The sequence below is a fragment of the Podarcis filfolensis genome (genome assembly GCF_964270895.1).
Source record: "Podarcis filfolensis genome assembly, chromosome: 15".
NCBI classification, from domain to species: domain Eukaryota; kingdom Metazoa; phylum Chordata; class Lepidosauria; order Squamata; family Lacertidae; genus Podarcis; species Podarcis filfolensis.
In genome coordinates this window covers 24,745,027-24,766,621 of record NC_139618.1, presented here as the reverse complement: position 1 = coordinate 24,766,621, position 21,595 = coordinate 24,745,027, and the positions used below count along the sequence as shown (strand labels likewise).

At 43.8% G+C, this 21,595-nt stretch overlaps 1 protein-coding gene across 3 annotated transcripts; it reads right to left on the bottom strand.

Annotated features, from left to right (window-relative positions):
* Window positions 1-2,019: 2,019 nt before the first annotated feature.
* LOC310750456 (uncharacterized protein) lies at window positions 2,020-21,329 on the bottom strand. 3 transcript variants are annotated; one of them, XM_083588641.1, is made up of 12 exons: window positions 19,600-19,812; window positions 19,237-19,490; window positions 16,419-16,540; window positions 14,586-14,631; window positions 14,412-14,449; window positions 13,670-14,316; window positions 10,506-10,611; window positions 9,408-9,554; window positions 8,387-8,447; window positions 7,636-7,802; window positions 5,605-5,706; window positions 2,020-4,219 (listed from the first exon to the last, which is right to left on the bottom strand). In XM_083588641.1, exons 2-12 carry the CDS (start codon window positions 19,487-19,489, stop codon window positions 4,097-4,099), a joined length of 1,812 nt encoding a protein of 603 aa, XP_083444767.1. In that variant the 5' UTR covers window position 19,490; window positions 19,600-19,812; the 3' UTR covers window positions 2,020-4,096. The 3 variants fall into 3 exon arrangements, with proteins under 3 accessions (XP_083444767.1, XP_083444765.1, XP_083444766.1); XM_083588639.1 differs by lacking the exons at window positions 5,605-5,706; window positions 19,600-19,812 and adding an exon at window positions 21,169-21,329; XM_083588640.1 differs by having other exon boundaries at window positions 19,237-19,811.
* Window positions 21,330-21,595: the final 266 nt, after the last annotated feature.

The window sequence follows — 21,595 nt, the reverse complement described above, 5'->3', positions numbered from 1 at the left end:
ACAATATCTGGAGTATTACTCTATCAGAACGTCTCACATACCATCGGTGACTAATCAAGGGCATCTCAAAAAAAGATACCTTTGATACAATCTGGTATCCCCTTTTCTCTTTCATTGAAGAACAAGATATTTTAATGCCATCATCATCACAGAGGTGTCTGTGGGGGGGGGGGGATATATTCATTGAAAATGTTAGCTTTTCTTTTCTTTTTAAAAAGGAACCTATCTGTTTGTTAACCCTAGCACTAGAGGTACCGGTAATTCTCTAAATATCCCTGCCACTCTGTAGACTTTCTTAATTATTATTATTATTATTATTATTATTTATATGCCACCACCTGATTGGGCTGCCCGGAGACCCACAAATTTAGACATTTTCGGGGGGGGGGATTGCCCAGGATTTTAACTAATTTTATATCTACCGCTTTTTGTATTTTTACTGTTGCTACAATAACTGCTTTTGTTTCTGATAAAAAAAAAATCCCTTCCAGTAGCACCTTAGAGACCAACTAAGTTTGTTATTGGTATGAGCTTTCGTGTGCATGCACACTTCTTTCTGATGTTTCTGATCTGTTTTTATATTTGTTTTATGGTTGTCTTTTGTAGGCTATCTTGGATGTCTAGATTAATAAAATTATGGGTTGGTTTTTTTTAATGCTTGTTTCATTCTGTTATCCCTTTTCATGATAGCAAAATTACACTATACTATTTACCTCCAATGGAAAGGAAAGGAGAGAGAGAGAGAGAGAGAGAGAGAGAGAGAGAGAGAGAGAGAGAGAGATGAAAAAAAAATTAGTAAAGCAAAATTAAATAAGTAGCAATTAATGGGGAATTCAGTATTGATCTCTTAGCTGTACAGACTCAGGAAGATAAAAAGCAAACAAACCACAACAGCACAACTTGCAAACAGGTGGCTTTCGAGTAGCATTATAAGGCACCGTTATTGAAAGGAACTTACTTTTGACTAGGTATTATAATAAGAACTTGTCTGTGAGGAACAGTATTCTTAGTTAAGATTATTGTTGCGTTTATATCCCGCCTTGCCTTCAAGCAGCTCCAAGTGGCATGGAAACACAAGTCTTCTCCCCATGTTATCCTCACGACAACACCGTGACGTAGCTTAGGCTAAGAGGCAATGATTGATCCAAATTTGAACCCGGGACTGCCCAGTTCCTAGTCCAACACTCTAACCACTTCACCACACTTCTTCTTCTAGTTAATTCCACATCTAGCAGGAAAGGAAATGCTGTGCTAAAGAGGTCCAGTGCAGAACCAACCTAACAGCACCCATAACAGCTGATTTTTCATCTAGGCTGTAAACCTGACTTTACAGAAGTGATGTTACAGACACACACACACATACAGTGAGTTGTGAGAAGAGCCATTTGGCAATGCCTAACAGCCATCTTTCACATTCCTTGCAGTTAAACAACAGGCCTGCCAAGTGCTGAAAATTATAAATATTTATTGAAGGTGAGGGATGGAGGAAATGGATTAAGCTCCCAGATATTATCAGAAGAAAGTCTGTTTGTTATGGATTTCACAATGATTAAATAATGCACACAAACACACACACACACACACACACTGATTCAAAGTCTAACTTTCATAATCCACTAGAGCAAAAAAATGTTTCTCACTGTGTATCACTAGGCCTATTTTGTACAAGTTATTTTGTGAATTCATTGCCAAGATGATTTTTGACTTTTATACATATCATCCACAGCCAGCCTACAAATTCAAAATCACTAATACAACCTCACTGTGCACACACAGAATCATAAAATTGAAGAGTTGGAAGGGATCCCAAGGGTCATCTAGTCCAACCCCCTGCAATGCAGGAATCTCAACATGTGGTCCCCCATCCAATGCTTAGCTTTGCAAATGTACTAGCAGTTTTATGTACAGTTTTATGTACAAGTGCACCCTAGGACTGCAGTCTTTATTTGCTGATTCTGGAGGAACTACACAGCCATATGCGCAAGATGATTATTTCACTGCATTTGGAAGAATGTGACCTTTTAAAAATAGATATATTCTTTATTAGATCATTAAAGCATTGACAACCAAAATTCCAACTACTGACATAAAAAGTAACTATTAACATTACAGCAAATTAAAGATAGCACAGGGTAGTACATTAAGCTTATTATTCCAGAACATTACCAAAAAATGCCCATCTTTCCATAAACTTATTGGATTGATTTGCATGTTTTCTCTTATAGTAGGTTGTACATTTTATGGTAGAGCGTGTACTTTTAAGTCAAAAATCATCTGGAGTCATTAAAACAGCAGCAATCTTTCAGTCAACAAAACAGTTCAAAGAAAAATAAACTACATGGAAAAAACCCCAAACTTTCTCAGCACTATAATTGAAGTGCATTTACAAATATTTACCATTTATGAGGTTCATCTTATTATACACAATCTTTTGTTTGAAAAAATACATTTCCCATTGAAATCAGTGGGAATACTCCATGTTTACCAATTGCTGGATATATTCAATTTGCTTTTTTTTTTAATTACAAAAACATTATTAGTATCGTATTGCTCCATGTGTAGCAACTAATGAAGTTTCACAGAAACCACTAACTTAAGAACCAAAGCTTACCAAAAGAAAGGGCAACATTTGGAACCGGACGTAGAGCTATGAGCAAGTTGTTGAACAAAGAGGTACAGTGCAGGTCTTGGTGTGCAGAGAGGGAGAGAAGGGGAAATCTCAAAGTGGAATCACTGTACACAGTATCTTCCAGCTAACTTTTGTCTATCATTAAACAGATCTGGCAGGTGTTTGTATTCCCTCGCCCCCCAAAAAACCTGTTTGACTTGCAGAAAACAAAAGAAAGCTGTTTCCACTACATGGGAAATGAGCTCTCTTAAAAAATTATTGCCCAACAGGAGTCTTCTTGAAATTTCTTCCTCCCTCCCTCTCTCCCTCTCTCTCACACACAGCAGGAAAAAGTGATACCAGCTAATTGACAGGCAGACCAAGATTGGCCCATAGGCTGGAGGTTTCCCATCCCTGTGCTGGGTCCAATCAAAAAGATCCATAAATATAGGATGTCAGAACAATGGCTGCAATTCATCTTCAACCTCAAAGGATTTCAGCACAATGAACTTTGGACTGGATTGTGGCAGATGCTAGGTAGATTTTAGATTTCACTGATTAAAGAGGAAGGAAGGAAGGAAGGAAGGAAAGATTCATGGTGCAAAGGAAATTGCACCTGTTGAATTGAACTGCAGTCTACAAAAGCTTGTGCCGTATTAAATGTCTTCATCTTGGAGATGGTACAAGAGGTTTGTATGCGTGTTTGTTTGTTTACATAATACTGTACTGAGAGCTTTCACCTAAAATTCAGTGTACAGAATTATGGGGGAGCAGTTTTCACTCAGCCCTGGTGAAATGCCGAGCTCCATTTGTCCGGTTCCAGATTCGTCTGTGCATTTCTTATACATGCTCAAAACAACCTCCATAAACTTTGATTGCATCGATAAACAAAGCATTGTGGCTTTGCTGAAAACACATCCTCAGATCAAGGGTGGCTTTGTTTTCCCCAGGTTCACGCCAGCGATAAAACGCAGGTGCTCTGCCGATGAGATACAGAAGCCCTCCCTCTGTAGGGGATCAGTTTGAATTTTTGCATGGCAATAATCTGTGCCTGCTCCATGGACCACCTGCTCCATGGACCACCATCCATTAAGGAGCATCTTCTCTTGCACTTGATATTTTGAGAGCAAGGTCATTTAAGGCAGGGGAGAAGACCTCAGAGCTTCTCTATCTTGACACATACGGCTTGAGGAAATAGAGCCAGCCTTTGCCATCTATAATCTTCAGTGCTCCTCCACTACAATTTTTCTGAGGACATGAATCCAGCAAAGCCCAAGCCTTCACAGGTTCAAAGACTTTTACTGTCTATTCTCAAGCTGTTCTTCCACCAACAGCCTGGCAGAAATGGCACTCCAGGTTTCTTGAAGTCCATTGAGGCATTCCGCGGGCTTCAGATCATCAAGTATACAAAGCCTGAAACACATCTGATGTATCAGCAACCAGTGTTCTAGGAAGTCCATTGCTTCCTGGTGTGCTTAGGTGTCCTGTTTACATTGCACCTTCATGGGAATGGTCGAGGAAACTTGGAAAAGAAACCATTGGTGGCTCCACATCTTCTCCTTGCAAATACAGAAGGGCGATTTCATCTAGTCCAGAGAGCAAGCTGTAATCCTGGACAAAGTGAAAGTATTCAATCAGTTTCATTTCCTAACACGGACAAGAGCTATGCATAAGCCAGGCTTCCACAGAATCTCAGCAAAGCTGTATTGACGGAAGAATCTGCATTTCCTAAGGATCTCAGCTTTAATTTAAAAACAAAACAAAAAGGAAGGGCATTTCTACTTTTGAAGGTTGCAATGATATACGAGGCAGGGGGCGGGTACTGACTAATGAAAACCCCAAAGCCCCAGGGGCTGCTGAAGAAGACTCTCAAGGGCCAAAGGTGGGACTTCAGTGTCCCCTACAGCCTACTGCCAAGGCTGGGTTCTGCAAGTTTCAACAGTAGCTGGCTGTGCCAAGTACAGATTGCCTGGTGCTTTGTGACGCCATGTATTCACCTTCTCTCCTGCCCTCAATCCCTAGAGTTATTTTGCAACTTCATTAGTGTGATCTGGGCTTAGAAAAAAATAACAGTGAGGCAATGTGTGTATGTTTCATTTAATTAAAGGATACAAATTTTTGCATTTTTTTTGTAACTGTAAGTTTTTAAGCTCTGTCTAAAGTTGTTTTTTAAACTGTTGCAACCAAGCATGGGAATTTAGATACAGTGGTACCTTGGGTTAAGAACTCAATGCGTTCCGGAGGTCTGTTCTTAACCTGAAACTGTTCTTAACCTGAGGTACCACTTTAGCTAATGGGGCCTCCCGCTGCTGCCGCCGTGCTGCCAGAGCACGATTTCTGTTCTCACCCTGAAGCAAAGTTCTTAACCCGAGGTACTATTTCTGGGTTAGTGGAGTCTGTAACCTGAAGCATATGTAACCTGAAGCGTCTGTAACCCGAGGTACCATTGTAGTAGTAGTAGTAGTAGTAGTAATAATAATAATAGTAATAATACAGTCATACCTTGGGTTACAGACGCTTCAGGTTGTGTTTTTTTGGGTTACGGATGCGCCAAAACCCGGAAGTACCGGAACGGGTTTCTTCCGGGTTTCAGTGGTTGCGCATGCGCAGAAGCACTAAATCACACTTTGCACATGCACAGAAGCGCCGAAGCGCAACCCGCACATGCACAGACGTGGTGCTGCGGGTTGCAAACGTGCCTCCCGCACAGATCACGTTCGCAACCCGAGCATCCACTGTAATAAAGAATTACGTTCTCCTTTAAATGATGCAAACTGGAACTGAGTTTCTCCCACATTCCTACTCCCAAGTAACAACAACAACAACTGATTATTTATGCCCCACCCATCTGGCTGGTTTTATGACTGAAAGCTTCATTCTCTTTCCTTTCTGTCTGTCATCCATAATACTTAAGGACCACACACACAAAAACTGGCAAAGCAACCAATCCTCTTGCAGTCTACCTGCCACCCTTTTCACCAACCCAATAGAATTACCTGCTGCCTTTGGGGCCTGTGAGTTTGGAAAAAACGCATCAGTTCACTATTTTGCTGGACTTTTGCAAAATAATTTGAAACTCGACTTGATGAGTTTGTTCCCTAGGAAAAGAATAAGAGGATAGTCATAGTCCCCTGGTTTGGATACAGCTTTTGCGTAGACATTATGCTTAGAAGAGATCCCAGCAAAACATGTCAACGAAATAACATACGTGTATCAAGAAGACTATCTCCGGAACTAAGAGCAATTTAATACATGGGTTCCTAGCAGAGTCGCAGTGTGTCCTATTTTAGGAGAATAGCTGGTTTAAATGCGCATTTTACACCTGACTTCCTCTAGTAATGCTTTCTTTTGAAAGGTTTAATATAATTTGCTTTGTCAACTTTGCTGTGTTAAATGTTCGTTCTGTACTTGATTTACTTTGCAATGTTTTATTTTGAAATCTTTAAGCTACTATTTTAAGTTTCCTGTTAATTATGCTGCTTTGAATGTATATTTTATGTTTGACTTCCTTCAGCAGTGTTTTATTCCAGAGGGTTTCATTTGATGCTTTAATGTGTTGTAAACTGCTTTCAGATTTCTTAAAAATATAAAGCAATATAGAAATGAAAGGAATAATAATAAAAACAACTTAGGTCCACTAATTTTAATGGGTTTGATCTGAGTAGAAGTTACCGTATTTTTCGCCCTATAGGACGCACTATTTCCCCTCCAAAAATGAAGGGGAAATGTGTGTGCATCCTATGGGGCGAATGCAGGCTTTCGCTGAAGCCTGGAGAGCGAGAGGCATCAGTGCGCACCGACCCCTCTCGCTCTCCAGGCTTCAGAAAGCTATCCACAAGCCTTGGGAGCCCGCGGGAGTGCCTGCTGGGCTCGCAAGGCTTGCGGGCAGCAGCCTGCAGCCTGAAGGTCAGGGCGCCCTCCGGAGGGCGCCCCGTGCTTTGCACAGATGTCCGCAAGCCTTGCGAGCCCGGCAGGAGTTGCTGCCGGGCTCGCAAGGCTTGCGGGCGGCAGCCTGCAGCCTGAAGCACGAGGCACGCTCCGGAGCGCACCCCGGGCTTCGGGCAGATATCGGGCAGCCCCACAAGCTCGGGGGACAGCAGGGAGGCGCTCCGCCATCCCGCTATTCCCCGACCTGGTTTGGAGGCTGGCGGTGGGGAGAAGCAAGCTTCTCCCCACCGCCAGCCCCAAAAGCTCGGGGGACAGCGGGGCAATCCGCTGCCCCATGGAGGCTAGGGAGGCTGTCCCTGAAGGCAGAAGAGGGAGACGGAGCGCTCCGTCTCCCTCTTCTAGCTTGGGGATGGCTGTGCAAAGCCTCTGCAGGGCAGCGGAGTGCGCTGCCCCACGGAGGCTAGAGAAGCTGTCCCTGAAGGTCCCCTTTTGCTGATCCCGAAGCCCACGGCTGGGGGGGGGGAGAACAAAATTTTTCTTTGATTTCCCCCCCAAAAAACTAGGTGCGTCCTATGGGCCGGTGCGCCCTATGGGGCGAAAAATACGGTCGTTAGCTACCATCCACTATTTCCAAATTTGTATCTATGCACATGATTTACCGACACCAATTTTATGCCAGTTGGCACTCTCTTTTGTAGTACAATCATACCTTGGAAGTCGAACGGAATCCATTCCAGAAGTCCGTTCGACTTCCAAAATGTTTGGAAACCAAAGTGCAGCTTCCGATTGGCTGCAGGAAGCTCCTGCAGTCAATCAGAAGCTGTGGAAGTCCTGCCGGACGTTCAGCTTCCAAAAATAGTTCGCAAACCGGAACAGTCACTTCTGGGTTTGCGGCGTTCGGGAGCAGAAAGTTTCGAGAACTAAGCTGTTCGAAAACCAAGGTACGACTGTACCACAAATCCTTTTTTTTAAAAAAAAGTGTGGAAAGCCTCTGACAGTTGGCAAAACTCTCTTTTCTGATAGGAGAAAGGATACGAGTGAGCAGAAGGGGAAAGACCTGGAAAGAAAAAGACCCTACACCCACTCCAAAACCCTTCATAAAATCAAGCTACATTTCCGTTTGAGACCAAAGCACTTACTTGCTCCCATGGGTTGGCTCCCATTTGTATCAAGCACTTGATACCACTCAGTATCTGATCCTTACGGAGGTTCAGAAGCTTCCATGTCTCAGCCGAGAGATGGCGGCTGTCCGAGTCTATCGCGAGAGTGCAGTGAGCCAAACTAGCGTACTGTATTGGCGTTAAGCCTGTTTAGAGAGGAGCAGAAGGAGCATTAGACACTGCAGGCCAAACCAGACGTGTGCTTAGCATGTAGCATGCATTTTGCTCTTTATTCAGTAATTATAGGCATGTGCAAACCCAATTCACAGTGCGGAAAACAACAGAGTGGAGGCTCGTATCGTCACTTTCTCACTGTGGTTGGAACAGAGATCCCATCTCTTTCCCTGTGTGCTACTAGGAGACTGAGGGAGGGAATATCATTGGGGGGGGGAGGGAATAGATATGCCCCCCATCACACACACTGCCTTCCCAGTAAACATTGAGCTCCCCCATGTCTGCAGTTAATTAAGGAAAAGCAAGATATGTGGTTGATTTCTATGTATTAGGTCAGCCTTTCTCAACCTGTGGGTCCCCAGATGTTGTTGAACTACAACTCCAATCACCCCCAGCTAGCAAGGCCAGAGCTCAGGGATTATGGGAGTTGTGGTCCAACAACATCTGGGGACCCACAGGTTGAGAACCGCTGTATTAGGTGCATGCCTTGATTGACAGATTGTATCCTAAGAGGCAGGAAGAGAGTTCCCTATCCTCTCCAAACTTCTCCACATACCCTGATTGTCGGTTGCGTCTACTTCAACGTGGATGCCAACTTCCTGACAGCTTCTCAAGACCTGCCATGGAAAAAGAGACGAGGCTACCTTAAATATCCTGACTTCAGGCCGCAGTAAGAGTGGACCAAACAGCTGCAAAAGGATAGGCATGGACACATCTCTCAAGTGTTGGTTTTTCTCCATTTCTCATTTTTCTAATCTTAAATTTAGGTCGCATTTCTGCAGAAAGTCGCGATTTTTTATAATAATAAAAAAATGTACAAATTCACCAGTATTTAGTGCAAAGCTCTTATAATAAACACATATTTGTATGCAGTTTTGACATATATACATGTATATTTCTGCAAGCAGTTTCCACAGATACCATACATTTCCAACAATATTTTTATTAATATATGCATTTATGCACACTTTACTTTCACACACACACAAACACACACACACAATTTTGTACACAGTCCTTGGCTGGAGAACTTCATTGCAAAATTCAGAGTGGTGGTAATTTTGAAGCATGGCTATGCTTTAGTCTGCATATTGTTTCAGGAAGTACAGTTTAGGTAGGTTTGGGTTTAAAGGTGACCTGGATTAAATTTCTCCCCCATCCCTACCTCAAATTAATAGACATATAACCCAGCCAGGGGGATGCGGGTGGTGCTGCGGGTTAAACCACAGAGCCTTGCTGATCAGAAGGTCGGCGGTTCGAATCCCCGTGACGGGGTGAGCTCCCATTGCTCAGTCCCTGCTCCTGCCAACCTAGAAGTTCGAAAGCACATCAAAGTGCAAGCAAATAAATAGGAACCACTCCGGCAGAAAGGTAAACGGCGTTTCCGTGCGCTGCTCTGGTTCGCCAGAAGCGGCTTAATCATGTTGGCCACATGACCCAGAAGCTGTACGCCGGCTCCCTCGGCCAATAAAGCGAGATGAGCGCCGCAACCCCAGAGTCGGCCGTGACTGGACCTAATGGTCAGGGGTCCCTTTACCCTTTAACCCAGCCAGGCCCCACTTTCAAACTCTACTTACTTCCAAGACTCTCAGATAACCCTTCTCAGCACAGAGGTGCAAGGGAGTCTTCTCTGAGCTGTCCCTCGCGTTTACATCAGCCCCCAGAGACAGCAGGTCACTGGCAATAAGATGGTGGTTCTTTTGAGCTGCTATGTGCAACGCAGTCTTTGAAGGATTAAAAAAAAAGATGGGGAAGGAGAGATAGAAATTTTGAGCTATTCACAAATGAGAGTGGCACCTTGTCACTGTGTTGTTAATATCGCAACTGCTGCAATTTAGCAAGCAATAATCTTTACATCCGTTCAAAGGGAAGAGAACATGTGCCCCCCTGCTCTTCTAGGATGCTGCTTGTTATGTACTGAGTTGAATAGGATCCAAAATGCAGCAGTCTGATTGGTCCTAGAACAATGCAGCAGTATGATTGGTCTGCAGGAGCCACCCAATCCAGCTCCAGATGGAAGTGAATCCACAACCTGATTGGCTTACAGGAGAATTCCGGAATTAGCCAATCACCTGCAGCCCATTGTGTAAATAATGTATATAAAGCAGATACTTTGGGGGAGCTTTCATTCCTCCTCCCACTATGAGCTGAATAAAGAACATGAAATCCACTCTCGACTGAGTATATTTCACTGCTAGACTACAATTCCCATCCCATCTCCTGATCACTGGCCACGCTGACTGGGGCTGACTGGAGTTGAAGTCCTAGCATATTTTGACAGCCACAGATTCCTCCTCTCTGCTCGAGGCTGTATGAGTTTCTACCACTGGTAGAGGAACAAGTGCAAGAGCAGTATCAAAAGCTGGCTTTCAGTTAACGTGAATTAGCGTTAGGGAGCATGACCTAGAATAAAGTAAGATACGCCATTCCATTTCCCCTTATAGGCTCCCTCCCCTTGCATCTTAAGATACTTATCATTCACAGACCAGTGAAAACACTCTTTTTCTGTTGACCTTTTGGGGATTAGTGGACAAATGGTTTCTGCATTTTTAAAAAATGCAGCTTGCAACTTTTCACTAAACCCCCCCTTTTTTGCTCTATTTCATGTGGTCCATTTCTATAAAATTACCAACAGCTGCCCTGCAAACAGCCTTCTGCTAAAAAACAGCTCATACCTGTTTCGCTGCGTTCTTCCCATCAAGTCTGTTGAGATGTGCAAACCTCCTTGCCAGTGCATATGCCAGCGCCCTTCTCCCCTGAGAAACAGCATTGTGAAGAAGCCTGGGCAGAAGGGGAGAGAAAAAGAGAGGAGTTTTGGTTTGGTTTCAGAAATGCCACAGGTGGTTTCAGGCCCTCCAAGTGTCCCTATTTTCCAAGGACAGTTCTGTATATCCAGAAGCTGTCCCAGTTTCTGATTTGATCCTGGAATGTCCCTCTTTTCCTTAGGAAGTCCCTATTTTCATCGAAGAAATGTTGGAGGATATGGAGATATGCAACCCCAGAGCCAAGGAGACAAGTAACTATGCAACCTTTGGAAGACATCCGAAGGAAGCTGTATAGGATTTTTTTTTAATGTTTAATGTTTTATTATGTTTTTATATACAGTGGTACCTCAAGTTACATACGCTTCAGGTTACATACGCTTCAGGTTACAAACTCCGCTAACCCAGAAATAGTACCTTGGGTTAAGAACTTTGCTTCAGGATGAGAACAGAAATCGTGCTCCGGCAGTGCGGCAGCAGCAGGAGGCCCCATTAGCTAAAGTGGTGCTTCAGGTTAAGAACAGTTTCAGGTTAAGAACGGACCTCCGGAACGAATTAAGTACTTAACCTGACGTACCACTGTATGTTGGAAGCTGCCAAAAGTGGCTGAGGCAACGCTGTCATATAAGTGGGGCATAAATAATAAAGTTGTTGTTGTTGAATAAGATGCCCTATTTTCATCAGAGAAATGTTGGGGAGTATGTGGTTTTGCAAAACAGAGAGAAACAGCAAGGGAGGAGAGGCAGCTTGAAATCAAATGAGAGCTTCTGCTGCTGGGCAAATGTCAAAAGGATATTTTCACAGGCTCATAGGAAGTTGCCTCCCACTGAGATGCCGGGGATTGAACCTAGAACCTTCTGCATGCAAAGCAGATGCTCTTCCACTGAACTATGGCCCTTCCTCAGATACGATCCCCACCCCTACTATTTGCGAATTTAACAAAAGGTAACATAGGAAGTGGCTTTATGCTGAGTCAGGCCATTGGTCAATCTAGTTCAATACTGTCTACACTGACTGGCAACATATCTCAAGGATTACAGATGAGAAAACTCCTTCCTCCACATGGAGATTAATCTTGTGGGGAACTGGATTTAAGACTAGCAAAACATGAAACCAAAATGGGGGGGGGGACCCCACTCCATCCCCAGATATCTATCCAAGCCCCAATACTTTCTTCCTTGGGGGTTTTTAAGGCAGAGGTTGGTTTGGTCATTTGTCATGGCTGCTTTAGTTGAGATTCCTGCATTGTAGGGGGTTGGACTAGATTACCCTCAGGGTCGCTTCCAACTCTACAATTCTATGATCCTATGATACATAGAATCATAGTTTCTATACATCGCAGCGGTATGCTGGTTCAAAGTTATTCAGTTTCAAAATAAAGGGCACGGCCTCGCTTTGACTCAGCTCTGAAAGGGGAAAGGGATTTCCCTTTATTTTAGATCTAAGATTTAGAAGCAAATATTTGAAATAGAAACATACACAGTTCTACTGAAATGGCTCATAAAACGTTGCTTTGTTTTGTTCCGGTTCCCAGTGAATAGGCCCTCTGAGTTCTCTGGAAGTCTCCTCCCTGGTCCCTTATCAGTGACCTGACGCTGCTGGATAACCTTCCCATTCAGATTTATGGCCATCATGTTTGAAAATAAGGAAGGAAAGAAAATTGATGACAGAGAAGCACCATCGGCTTCTGCCACTCTAAGAACAATGATAATGACATATTGGTAAGTTGGCAATAAGAGGAATAGTAAAGCTAGTGGCTGTGAGGATAAGCGGAAGGCTTAATCCCCGACACATCTATAATATGGGGATAATAATAGAGAGTCACTGCCAGTCAGTGTAGACAACGCTGAGCTAGATGGACCTATGGACTTAGAAGTTTCCTATGATATACCTGGGACACGGGTGGCACTGTGGGTTAAACCACAGAGCCTAGGACTTGCCGGTCAGAAGGTCGGCGGTTCGAATCCCTGCAACGGGGTGAGCTCCCGTTGCTCGGTCCCAGCTCCTGCCAACCTAGCAGTTCAAAAGCATGTCAAAGTGCAAATAGATAAATAGGTACCGCTCCGGCGGGAAGGTAAACGGCATTTCCGTGCACTGCTCTGGTTCACCAGAAGCGGCTTAGTCATGCTGGCCACATGACCCAGAAGCTGTACGCTGGCTCCCTCAGCCAATAAAGCGAGATGAGCGCCGCAACCCCAGAGTCGGCCACGACTGGACTTAATGGTCAGGGGTCCCTTTACCTTTACCTTTACTATGATATATACATAAGAAAGCCATTGTCCTCCAGATCCAGGATCCCTTCCTTGGATGGTTTAAAACTTGAGTTTTTAAGCCACAGCATTTACTAAAATTCATTACCAAATTCTTCCCTTCCCTTTCTCCCTAGTTATTGGTATTTGGCTTCAAGTTTGTTGGGGCAGGGAACTGCCCCCTCCTCACTTTTGTTTTGCATATGTTACTCTGAACATTGCAATGGACACTGGTCAGAAAGTAAACATAGACTCACAGCAGCTCTCAGGATACATCTGTGAACCACAATGAAATGAAACAAAGGCCACGGGGGAAAGGTAGCAAGAATCATGGGGCGTATAATCATTCCATCACCCAAGTTACAAAGGGTTTTGTTAAAAGATGTTTTAACTTTTTAAAGTATTGTCACCAGAAGGAGGAGGAGTATCAGGAAGAGTGGATTAAATTTAATGATTATTTAGTTAAATATGTTAAGTTAAATTAACGGAAAATAGCTTGCAGATACTTAATTGGTTTAGGATATTATTTATGTTAAGTGATGAATTAATATGTTTAATTTCATAAAGTTAAGATTTAAGGATGTTAATGTTTAAGTTAAATTTTATAAGAATTATGATTTGGGAAACCATTAAAAGGATATGCAATGAAATTCAACCAAGGGGGAGCGGGGAAGTCACTTAACAAAGTTAATAAGTGTAATTTTCAATAAGACTATGATTTATGTTTGTCGTATGTGTTTGTTTGTTTATAATACTGTGAAAACCAATAATTTTTTTTGAAAAAAAAAATAAAGTATTGTCAGGTACAAAACCAAACCACTGACCAACCTGTTCCCATTTCTATCCGGCATGAGCAACTTGTCCACCGAGATGCCCCTGAGCCGACTCTCCTCGCGGCAGAGCTGGAATTGGAAGAAAGAAATGGCAGGAGCCTCCTGCCCCATGGAAGACCACAGACTTGCCTTCAGACATCCCCTGCCATGCAAGGCAGCAGTGTCCTCTTCCCAAGTCTCTGGCAAAGCCTGCCCCAGTGGGTCGTGGCAGTGAGGCCTAATCTCCTTGGCAAAGCCTTGGGAACTCTCCCCAGGATGTTCAACAGACCCATTCCCCAGCCAGCATCTTTCTTCCACGCAGGTATTCTGGAACGTGTCGATAAGATCCAGACGTTGTTGCGTCTTTCTGCAATCAAATCCATAGGAAATCTCAGCACGTGGGTGAGGCAACGTGCCTGAAGCAGACAACGGCTGAAATCCAACAGGCTCCCAGCTGCTTGTCAGCCAGTTGCCATCTGGTTGCGAGTTGCCGTTGGTTTCCCACCAGGGAGACTGAAATCCTTGGGTCGTGCCATGTGGGAACTGCATAGGCAACTGAGGCTCTAGTTTGGAGTGGCTCTTGTTCAGGTCTTCCTGAAGTACTTCGACTAGGATGTCCAAGTCCTCCGTGCTTTTTAAGGCTGTCTGAGCCTGACAGCAGTTCTTTAAAAAGAAGAGAAAGAAATGAATGTGTGAGGTCTGCGGTCTGATTTGTTTGGGAAATGCTGGCTACGGAAGAGAGAAAGTGTCCCACATACTTGCTTGTCATGCCTTTCTGAGCGAGCTCTTTTTTTCCCTGTACAGGAAGAAAGAAATATATAAATATCTATAGGTATTCACTTACCAAAACAATTAAAGCAAGGGTTTTTGCATGTTTTTGCATGTAGGGTTGCCCCATACCTACGCACACAAGTTTATTTTCCTTTTTTTACCTGCTCTTCCTGAAGATCTTTTGGTATTTGCTTTTGCAGGTGTTTCCTATGGAAAGAAAAAAAATGTATTTGGGAAATTATCAACCTTGATTAGATAGATTAGCCTCAACCTAGTGCCCTCCAGAGGTTTTGGACTATAACTCCCATCAGTCCCAGCCAGCAGAGTTGTAGACAGACTGCCTGGGATGTCTCATTGACTGGGGCAAAAGCTGGAAAAAATGGCAGTGACACAAGCAGGGGAACCCCTGTGATCTCAAAGTGATCCCTTCTACAAATCAAGCTTCAGTTGTAGCCAACTTTTCTCTTCCAGAGAAGTAGCCCAGAAACTCACACTTTTAGTGTGTGACTCTTAGTGGAAGGATAGATGTCAATACCAAACACAAAGTTTGATTCCCTGACCACCATCCCACCAGTACTAAAAAAGTGAACTAGGGTGCTTTCAGACGGGGTCATAATTGGTAAACGAGTTTTGACATTAAGTGGTGTATAAATTAACTGAAAGCTAATACTACAAAAAACAGCAACAAGAAATAATTTAGCAAAATGAGCAAGAGCATAAAGGAAATATTACTGGCATGGAATCCTATCAGAGGTGATACCACCAGGAAGAAATAGGAATAAAAGGGTAGGAATTAGTCACTTTTTAGGAAAAATTATTACTGTATAGCATTTGGAGCACTCTTAGTGGAGAATGTGGTTGATTATTTGCAAGTATGGAAGAGTGGGAGACAGACAGGAATGACCTAGAGATGCAACAGAACCCAAGGGGAAATTCTCTTGTGCAGACACCACTGAGATGAGCAGGCACTGTAGGCCTTTCCTCCAATGATGCTTGTGCAGGAGATCTTCCCTTTGCGCTGTGTCTGCAGCTACTAATGCTCTTTATTAAGCACTCTTGACAATGTAGTGCTTGACAAAGGGCTTATATGAAACGTGACAGCAGATGAAGCCATATAAAGGAAAAGCTGCCTTCACAATTGTACCCCTGGAAGATTGCTGTAGCCTGTGGGAGAACATCTCCTGCAAGTTGCAAAGATCTGCTCCTGCCAGCCTAGCAGTTCAAAAGTACGTCAAAGTGCAAAGGAGATAAATGCCATTTACCTTCCCACTCCAGCGGGAAGGTAAATGGCATTTCCATGCGCTGCTCTGGTTCACCAGAAGCGGCTTAGTCATGCTGGCCACATGACCCAGAAGCTGTACGCCGGCTCCCTCGGCCAATAAAACGAGATGAGCGCCGCAACCCCAGAGTCGTTCGCAACTGAACCTAATGGTCAGGGGTCCCTTTACCTTTACCTCTGTTCTATGGAATGGCAAGAGGGACCCCACTATCTGCACTTTCCTGAAGAAACTGAAAATGTTTTCTTTGTTCCAACAGGCTGAATAAATGAGTCTTTGCCACAAGTGTCTATTTTGTACAGGCAGCATCCATTTGCATGGGGGGGGGTTCCATTCATGGCCCCCACGTGCGTTGGCAGAGCACACATAAGCCCATTCAGCTCCTACCCCTGCCTCTTCCAGGGCCAAAAGGATCCACACGTCATGCATCAACTGCACATGCCTAAAATGGTCTCCACCTGCACAGGATTGTTTTATTTTTATTTTAAAGGTATCCGCTGTTTTTAATAAATGAAAGACAATGGTGAAAGGAAATGGGGCAGGAAGAACATGGAGTTAATTAATGGAAGGAAGTGTGCATCTCCATCTTGGGAATCATAATAATTTGGGTTGGCCCCATAGCCTAGCAAAACCAGGGAAGGTGCAAGGGGCGTCTCACATTGGGAACAGCCCGATCTTCATTATCCTCACGCTCAGGAAATGGGGTGGGTATCTTACCCTGACGTCACTGGACTCTGTCCCTTTGGAGAGACGGATTTTTCTCAGCAGTTCACACACCGGCATTTTTACCCTCACGCCCACATACTGCTTCTGAGGGGCACCCACAGTCAATGCTGAACCTGGAAAAATAAATAAATCAAAAGGTGGTGACATGCATTTACAGAGGGCCTGTTCCATGCTTCTCAGCTGGTGTTCCCAAAGCAGTATATAAACACCACTGGTTAAACCAATAATTAAATATATATATATATATATCAAAATTTAAATAATTAAAAAAAAATTAAAAAAAAAACCCCAGAACATAAACAATGGCATCTGATGTTCTGTGAAGCTGGGAATCTTTAGCAGTGTTCTTTTCCTCCTTGCTAAAGTACAATTCCCAGGATGCTTTGGACGGAAGCCATGATGGTAAAAGGGGCATGAAAGCAATTCAGGATTTTCAGTATAGAGAAGACCTCAGTGTTGCCCAGCTATGCCCTTTGGCAGGTAATGCAATCATTTCTACTCTTGTGCGCTTGTTTGGAGGAAGGTTTTGTTTAGGAGCCGTGTATTTCAGCATACTGGCCCTGCAATATGCTTTTATTTCTCTCACCTGAGTGGGTGATTGAAATACTTTTGCTACCCTAGTGGATTCCACCAGCCTTTGCATATTCACTGACAACAGGAAATTCCTTGAAGTCCTGCCAATTTCAAAATGCTTGGCACTCAAAAGACGCCCCATGAATAATGATAAGCATCTTATTAATCAAGTCTTCCTATCACTACCATCAACACATCTAGGAACTGGTCATGGAGAACAATGTTTGGGCCCAGAGCCTGCCTGGAAAACAGAGAACATTGCAATCCCAGTTTGGGGATGGGCAAATCTGTCAATGTGGGTTTCTCATTTTTTCCCAATCTTAAATTCAGTTCTCCACATTTTCACATCAGTTTGCATTTAAAAAAAAGTTATAATGGAAATTCATCACTATTTTAAGGTGTATTTTTCTTAATACACACTTTTTAAATACATAATCTTTCCCGAATACACATTTTTGCAAATCAAACCTAATAGAAGACATTCCTGAATTTTATCCTCACGAACTGATGCATTTTTATGCCTCCAGTACCCTAGAATATCCATTTCCGTACATATTACCTGGCTGGAGAAACGCACTGCAAAAATTGGGGTAGTGCAGATTTTGATGCCTGTGCTTCAGTGTAGGTATTGCTTAGGAAAGTGTAAATTAGGTAAGTCAGCCTTGAAATGTGAACTAAATGGAATCTCTCTCCCTCATTTCTATCCTAGGATCTGGGACCAAGCTCTGTTGACCTTGTGGTGGAGGTTCTGAGGTTTCTCTCAGTAAAGATGCATGAGGTTGAGGTGCAACTTTCCTCTCCAGATGTCTCAATTGCAATACTAAGGCTTTCTTTTGATGTTTGGGTCCTCATTTCACAGTTATTAGCTGCACTTGTCTATAAGGGATTCAATTCTTGTTATAGCCTTGAAAGACTCAGCAAATCAGTAAATTTGGAAGTGACACCAAAAGTTATCCAGTGACATCTGAAGTGAAAATGTTTTATGAAGAGGGGTAGCATATTGGTCAGGAGCCTGGGCTGGGAGTTCCTTCAAACTTCACGTCCGCTATCCAGCTCTCTACAAGACATATGAACACCACAGAATTAAACTGGTTTAACTTCTGTATCCTCATACTGTATTAGAGTGCTAGGAATTTTAGTTGCAGAGAGATAGGAATATCTAACAGAGCATTCTCAGTCCCTCATGTCAAACTACAGTTCTCAAGATTCTTTGAGGGAATCCATAATGGTTAAAGTGGTATAAAACAGATATAAGTTTGAAAATGCAGAAACACCGTGGGTGTCCGTAAGCAAGCTACTCACTCCCATTCTCATGTCCTCTGCCAGAAATATGGGCTACCAAGGCTGACCAAACCTTTCCAGAGGGTTGAAAATAATAGCATCTGAAGTGCTTTGAACACTGGGCTTACATAACGTATTAGGATAATGGTGCTTTCACAATCAAAATCCACTTTGAGCCTCTTTCCTGTCGTTCGTGATGCATGTGGACACCATTAAATTAACACGTGGCAGAATGCAAAACAAAGCCGCAGTCAATTTGCTCGCCTCATCCGTCTAATGCAGAATGCAGATGTGCACAATTCATTTCTGTGTTCTTCCAAAAACACTGCAGGAAATCCCCTTCACAGTGCAGGCCAATAGAGATTGCAACACACTTATATAGGAAGCTGCCTTACACTCCATAAAACCATCGGCCTGCCTAGCTCAGTACTGTTTGCACAGACTTGCAGTGGCTCTCAAGGATTTCTGGCACAGAATCTCTCTAAACTCTCCCTGGATTTGCCAGGGATTGAGCCAAGGACCTTTTGCATGCACAACCCCTAAGCTACGGCCCTTCCCTTATATACCAAGGGCACTTCTTATATACAGTGGACACTCAGGTTGCAAACATGATCCGTGCGGGGCGCACGTTCGCAACCCGTAGCGGTGCGTCTGCGCATGCGCAAAGCGCGATTTAGCACTTCTGCACATGCATGACCGCTGAAACCCGGAAGTAACTCATTCTGGTACTTCTGGGTTTCAGCAGGTCTGTAACCCGAAAAAAAACGCAACCTGAAGCGTCTGTAACCTGAGGTAGGACTGTACTCAGGTCACTATCCCCAGGGAATTTCTCTTGCACACTAACATATATCACAAGAAGCAGGTCAGAAACCAGTCCGTTTTCTTGCCTGATGAAATGACCACAAATCATGTTGCACGACAGTATTCAATTATGCACAGAAAGGTTTCATCTTACCTTTCCTGGCAGGCAGCTCCTGAACCTTAGCTGGAGATGTATCCCAGGTGCTGGATTCCACACTGCTGAGTTCGGTTAATCCAGAAGCTGGTAAAGATGGGCTCTGTTGAAAATAGCTTTTGGGACTGGCTGTTTCCCCTGGCATAGGAGACCCCTGGTCCTCTGCATAGCCATAACCTTCCTTGGCACAGATATCTGGGCTGGCTGTCAATGGCTGGGTATCCGATTGAACTACTTTCACCAGTGCTTCCATCCTGCAGAAAGATTACATTCCCTCGATGAGGTTCACTTTCCTACTCATTGCCAAGGGTGCTTGATTCCACATGTCAGCGCCATCACTGTCCAAACTAAACTCCCACCTACTGGGAGGAATTCTGGGTGGCGACCAAGCTTAGGTCATCTGTTCCCCCATGGTAGAAGCTGGTGGAGGCAGCATCCTCTGACTTTACTAGCTCATGAAAGCAAGAGGGAAAATATTTACAGGATAAAATCAATCTGGGTTGTAACCTGTCAGGTTCTGGAAGCCGTTTCTGGGTGTTTCAAAGCCGGTTCCCTGCCTACTTTTAAAAAAAGAAAAAGAAAAAGATAATTTATACCCAGGTAACTCCGGACAGACGTCAGTTGTCAGTAAGAAACCACACCCTGTTTCCCAATTAAGCTGTAGAAGCAGCTGACTGACAGATAACGTAGGCGGCGAAAGGCAGAAAAACAATGCAAAAACCGTAATTGGCAGCGGCAGGTAGCTAATATTAATCAGCTGCACAGAATGATCCTGTTAGCAGATTGCAGGGGGAAGCAAACATCTTGCACTCTGTTATACAACTCGTTCACCCCAGACTGAAACCTTGCAGTCTAAGGTACTGCTCACGGCTCACAGTTTGCTCAAGGTCCTCAAAAACTACATGCTCTGACTGCTTCCCCTCCGCAGTCTAGTGTTTCCACTAGAGGGGAACAACCTTCCCATTCAAAAGCACAGAGAGATTCACAGCTATCAGGAGTCCCCTAGGGTTACCATGGTAACTATTAAGTCACTACTGCCTCAAGGGAAGGAACTAGGCCTCAAGCCTGCCCTCCGTTTAATAAAACATTCTGCCTACAGTTCCAGTTGTGTGAATATAGGAAGGTGCCTTATACTACCAGGCAACTGGTCATTGCCCGCACCAGTGGTAGTGACCCAGTGGTCCTGCAGAAATAGCTGGATCCATTACCCACCAGTGCCAGCCAGTGGGCAGGGATGATGGGAGGTGAAGTTCAGCAACACCTGGAGGACCAGAGAGTCTGGATTATGGGACATGAGGTCCTCTCCATCCCAATGTGGCCCTGAATCTTTCCCCCTTTTAATGTGCCCCCTCTCCCCCACATTCCTTGGAAAGTGGAAAAAAAAACACGGCCAGGATTGCATTTGTACTTAGGACACAGCTGAGGGCCAGCAGCAGGGAACAAGTGTGCAGGCTGAACCCCAGAACAATTTCCCCCCATTGTATCAGGACACAACCACAACAAAACATTATCATTTCTTCTTATGAAACAACAGTGCAATCGCACATATCTTTGCTTTAGCAAATGCCTCCAAGGGTGTAAGGGGACCAAAGTTCTAGCAGCTGGGACTCTACTGAATTATTGAGCATTGTGGTTACAGATCACAAATTGAGCCACTGTCTTGAAAATGCCATACGCCTTACTGTATCTTTGCAAGTAAGACCACAAATAACTAATCCTCAACATTTCACTTGCTCACGCTGGTCTCATTTAAGTGCCTCTCTCTCCCCCCCTTCCCCCCCTTCTCTCCCTCTGTGTGTATACACACATGAAGGAAGTACTGTTTAATAATAAAATAATAAAAAGGATAACCCCTGTTATTAATTAACTCGTGCATTTAACTCTGTCATAGTTTCTGTCATAGTCATGCCGATTTAGCAGAATAAACAGGACCTCCAAAAAGGTCCACCACTGACTACTGGCCGCAACCCTCCAAGGTTTCTGGCAGGAAACACTCCCAGGGCCCTGAGGTGCTGTATGGCATTAGTGTTTTCAAAGAACTGTAAGGTGCTCAGTGCACATCCGCACCATCTATTTAAAGCACATCTAACACACATTTAAAGCATATGACATCTCCCAAAGAATCTTGGGAACTGTAGTTTCCCCAGAACCATTAACAAACTACAGTTCCCATGAGTCTTTGAGGGAAGTTGTGTATTTTAAATTTGTGTTGGATCTGCTTTAAATTGATCTGTCCACAGATAGATTTGGTGGCAGTATGAGAACAAAAGACAGGTGTGTTTTTCCCCTTGGCTAAGATAACTGCCCAACTGATTGCAAACATTTTTAATTTAAACCAGTGTGGCAGTTGAGATCAATT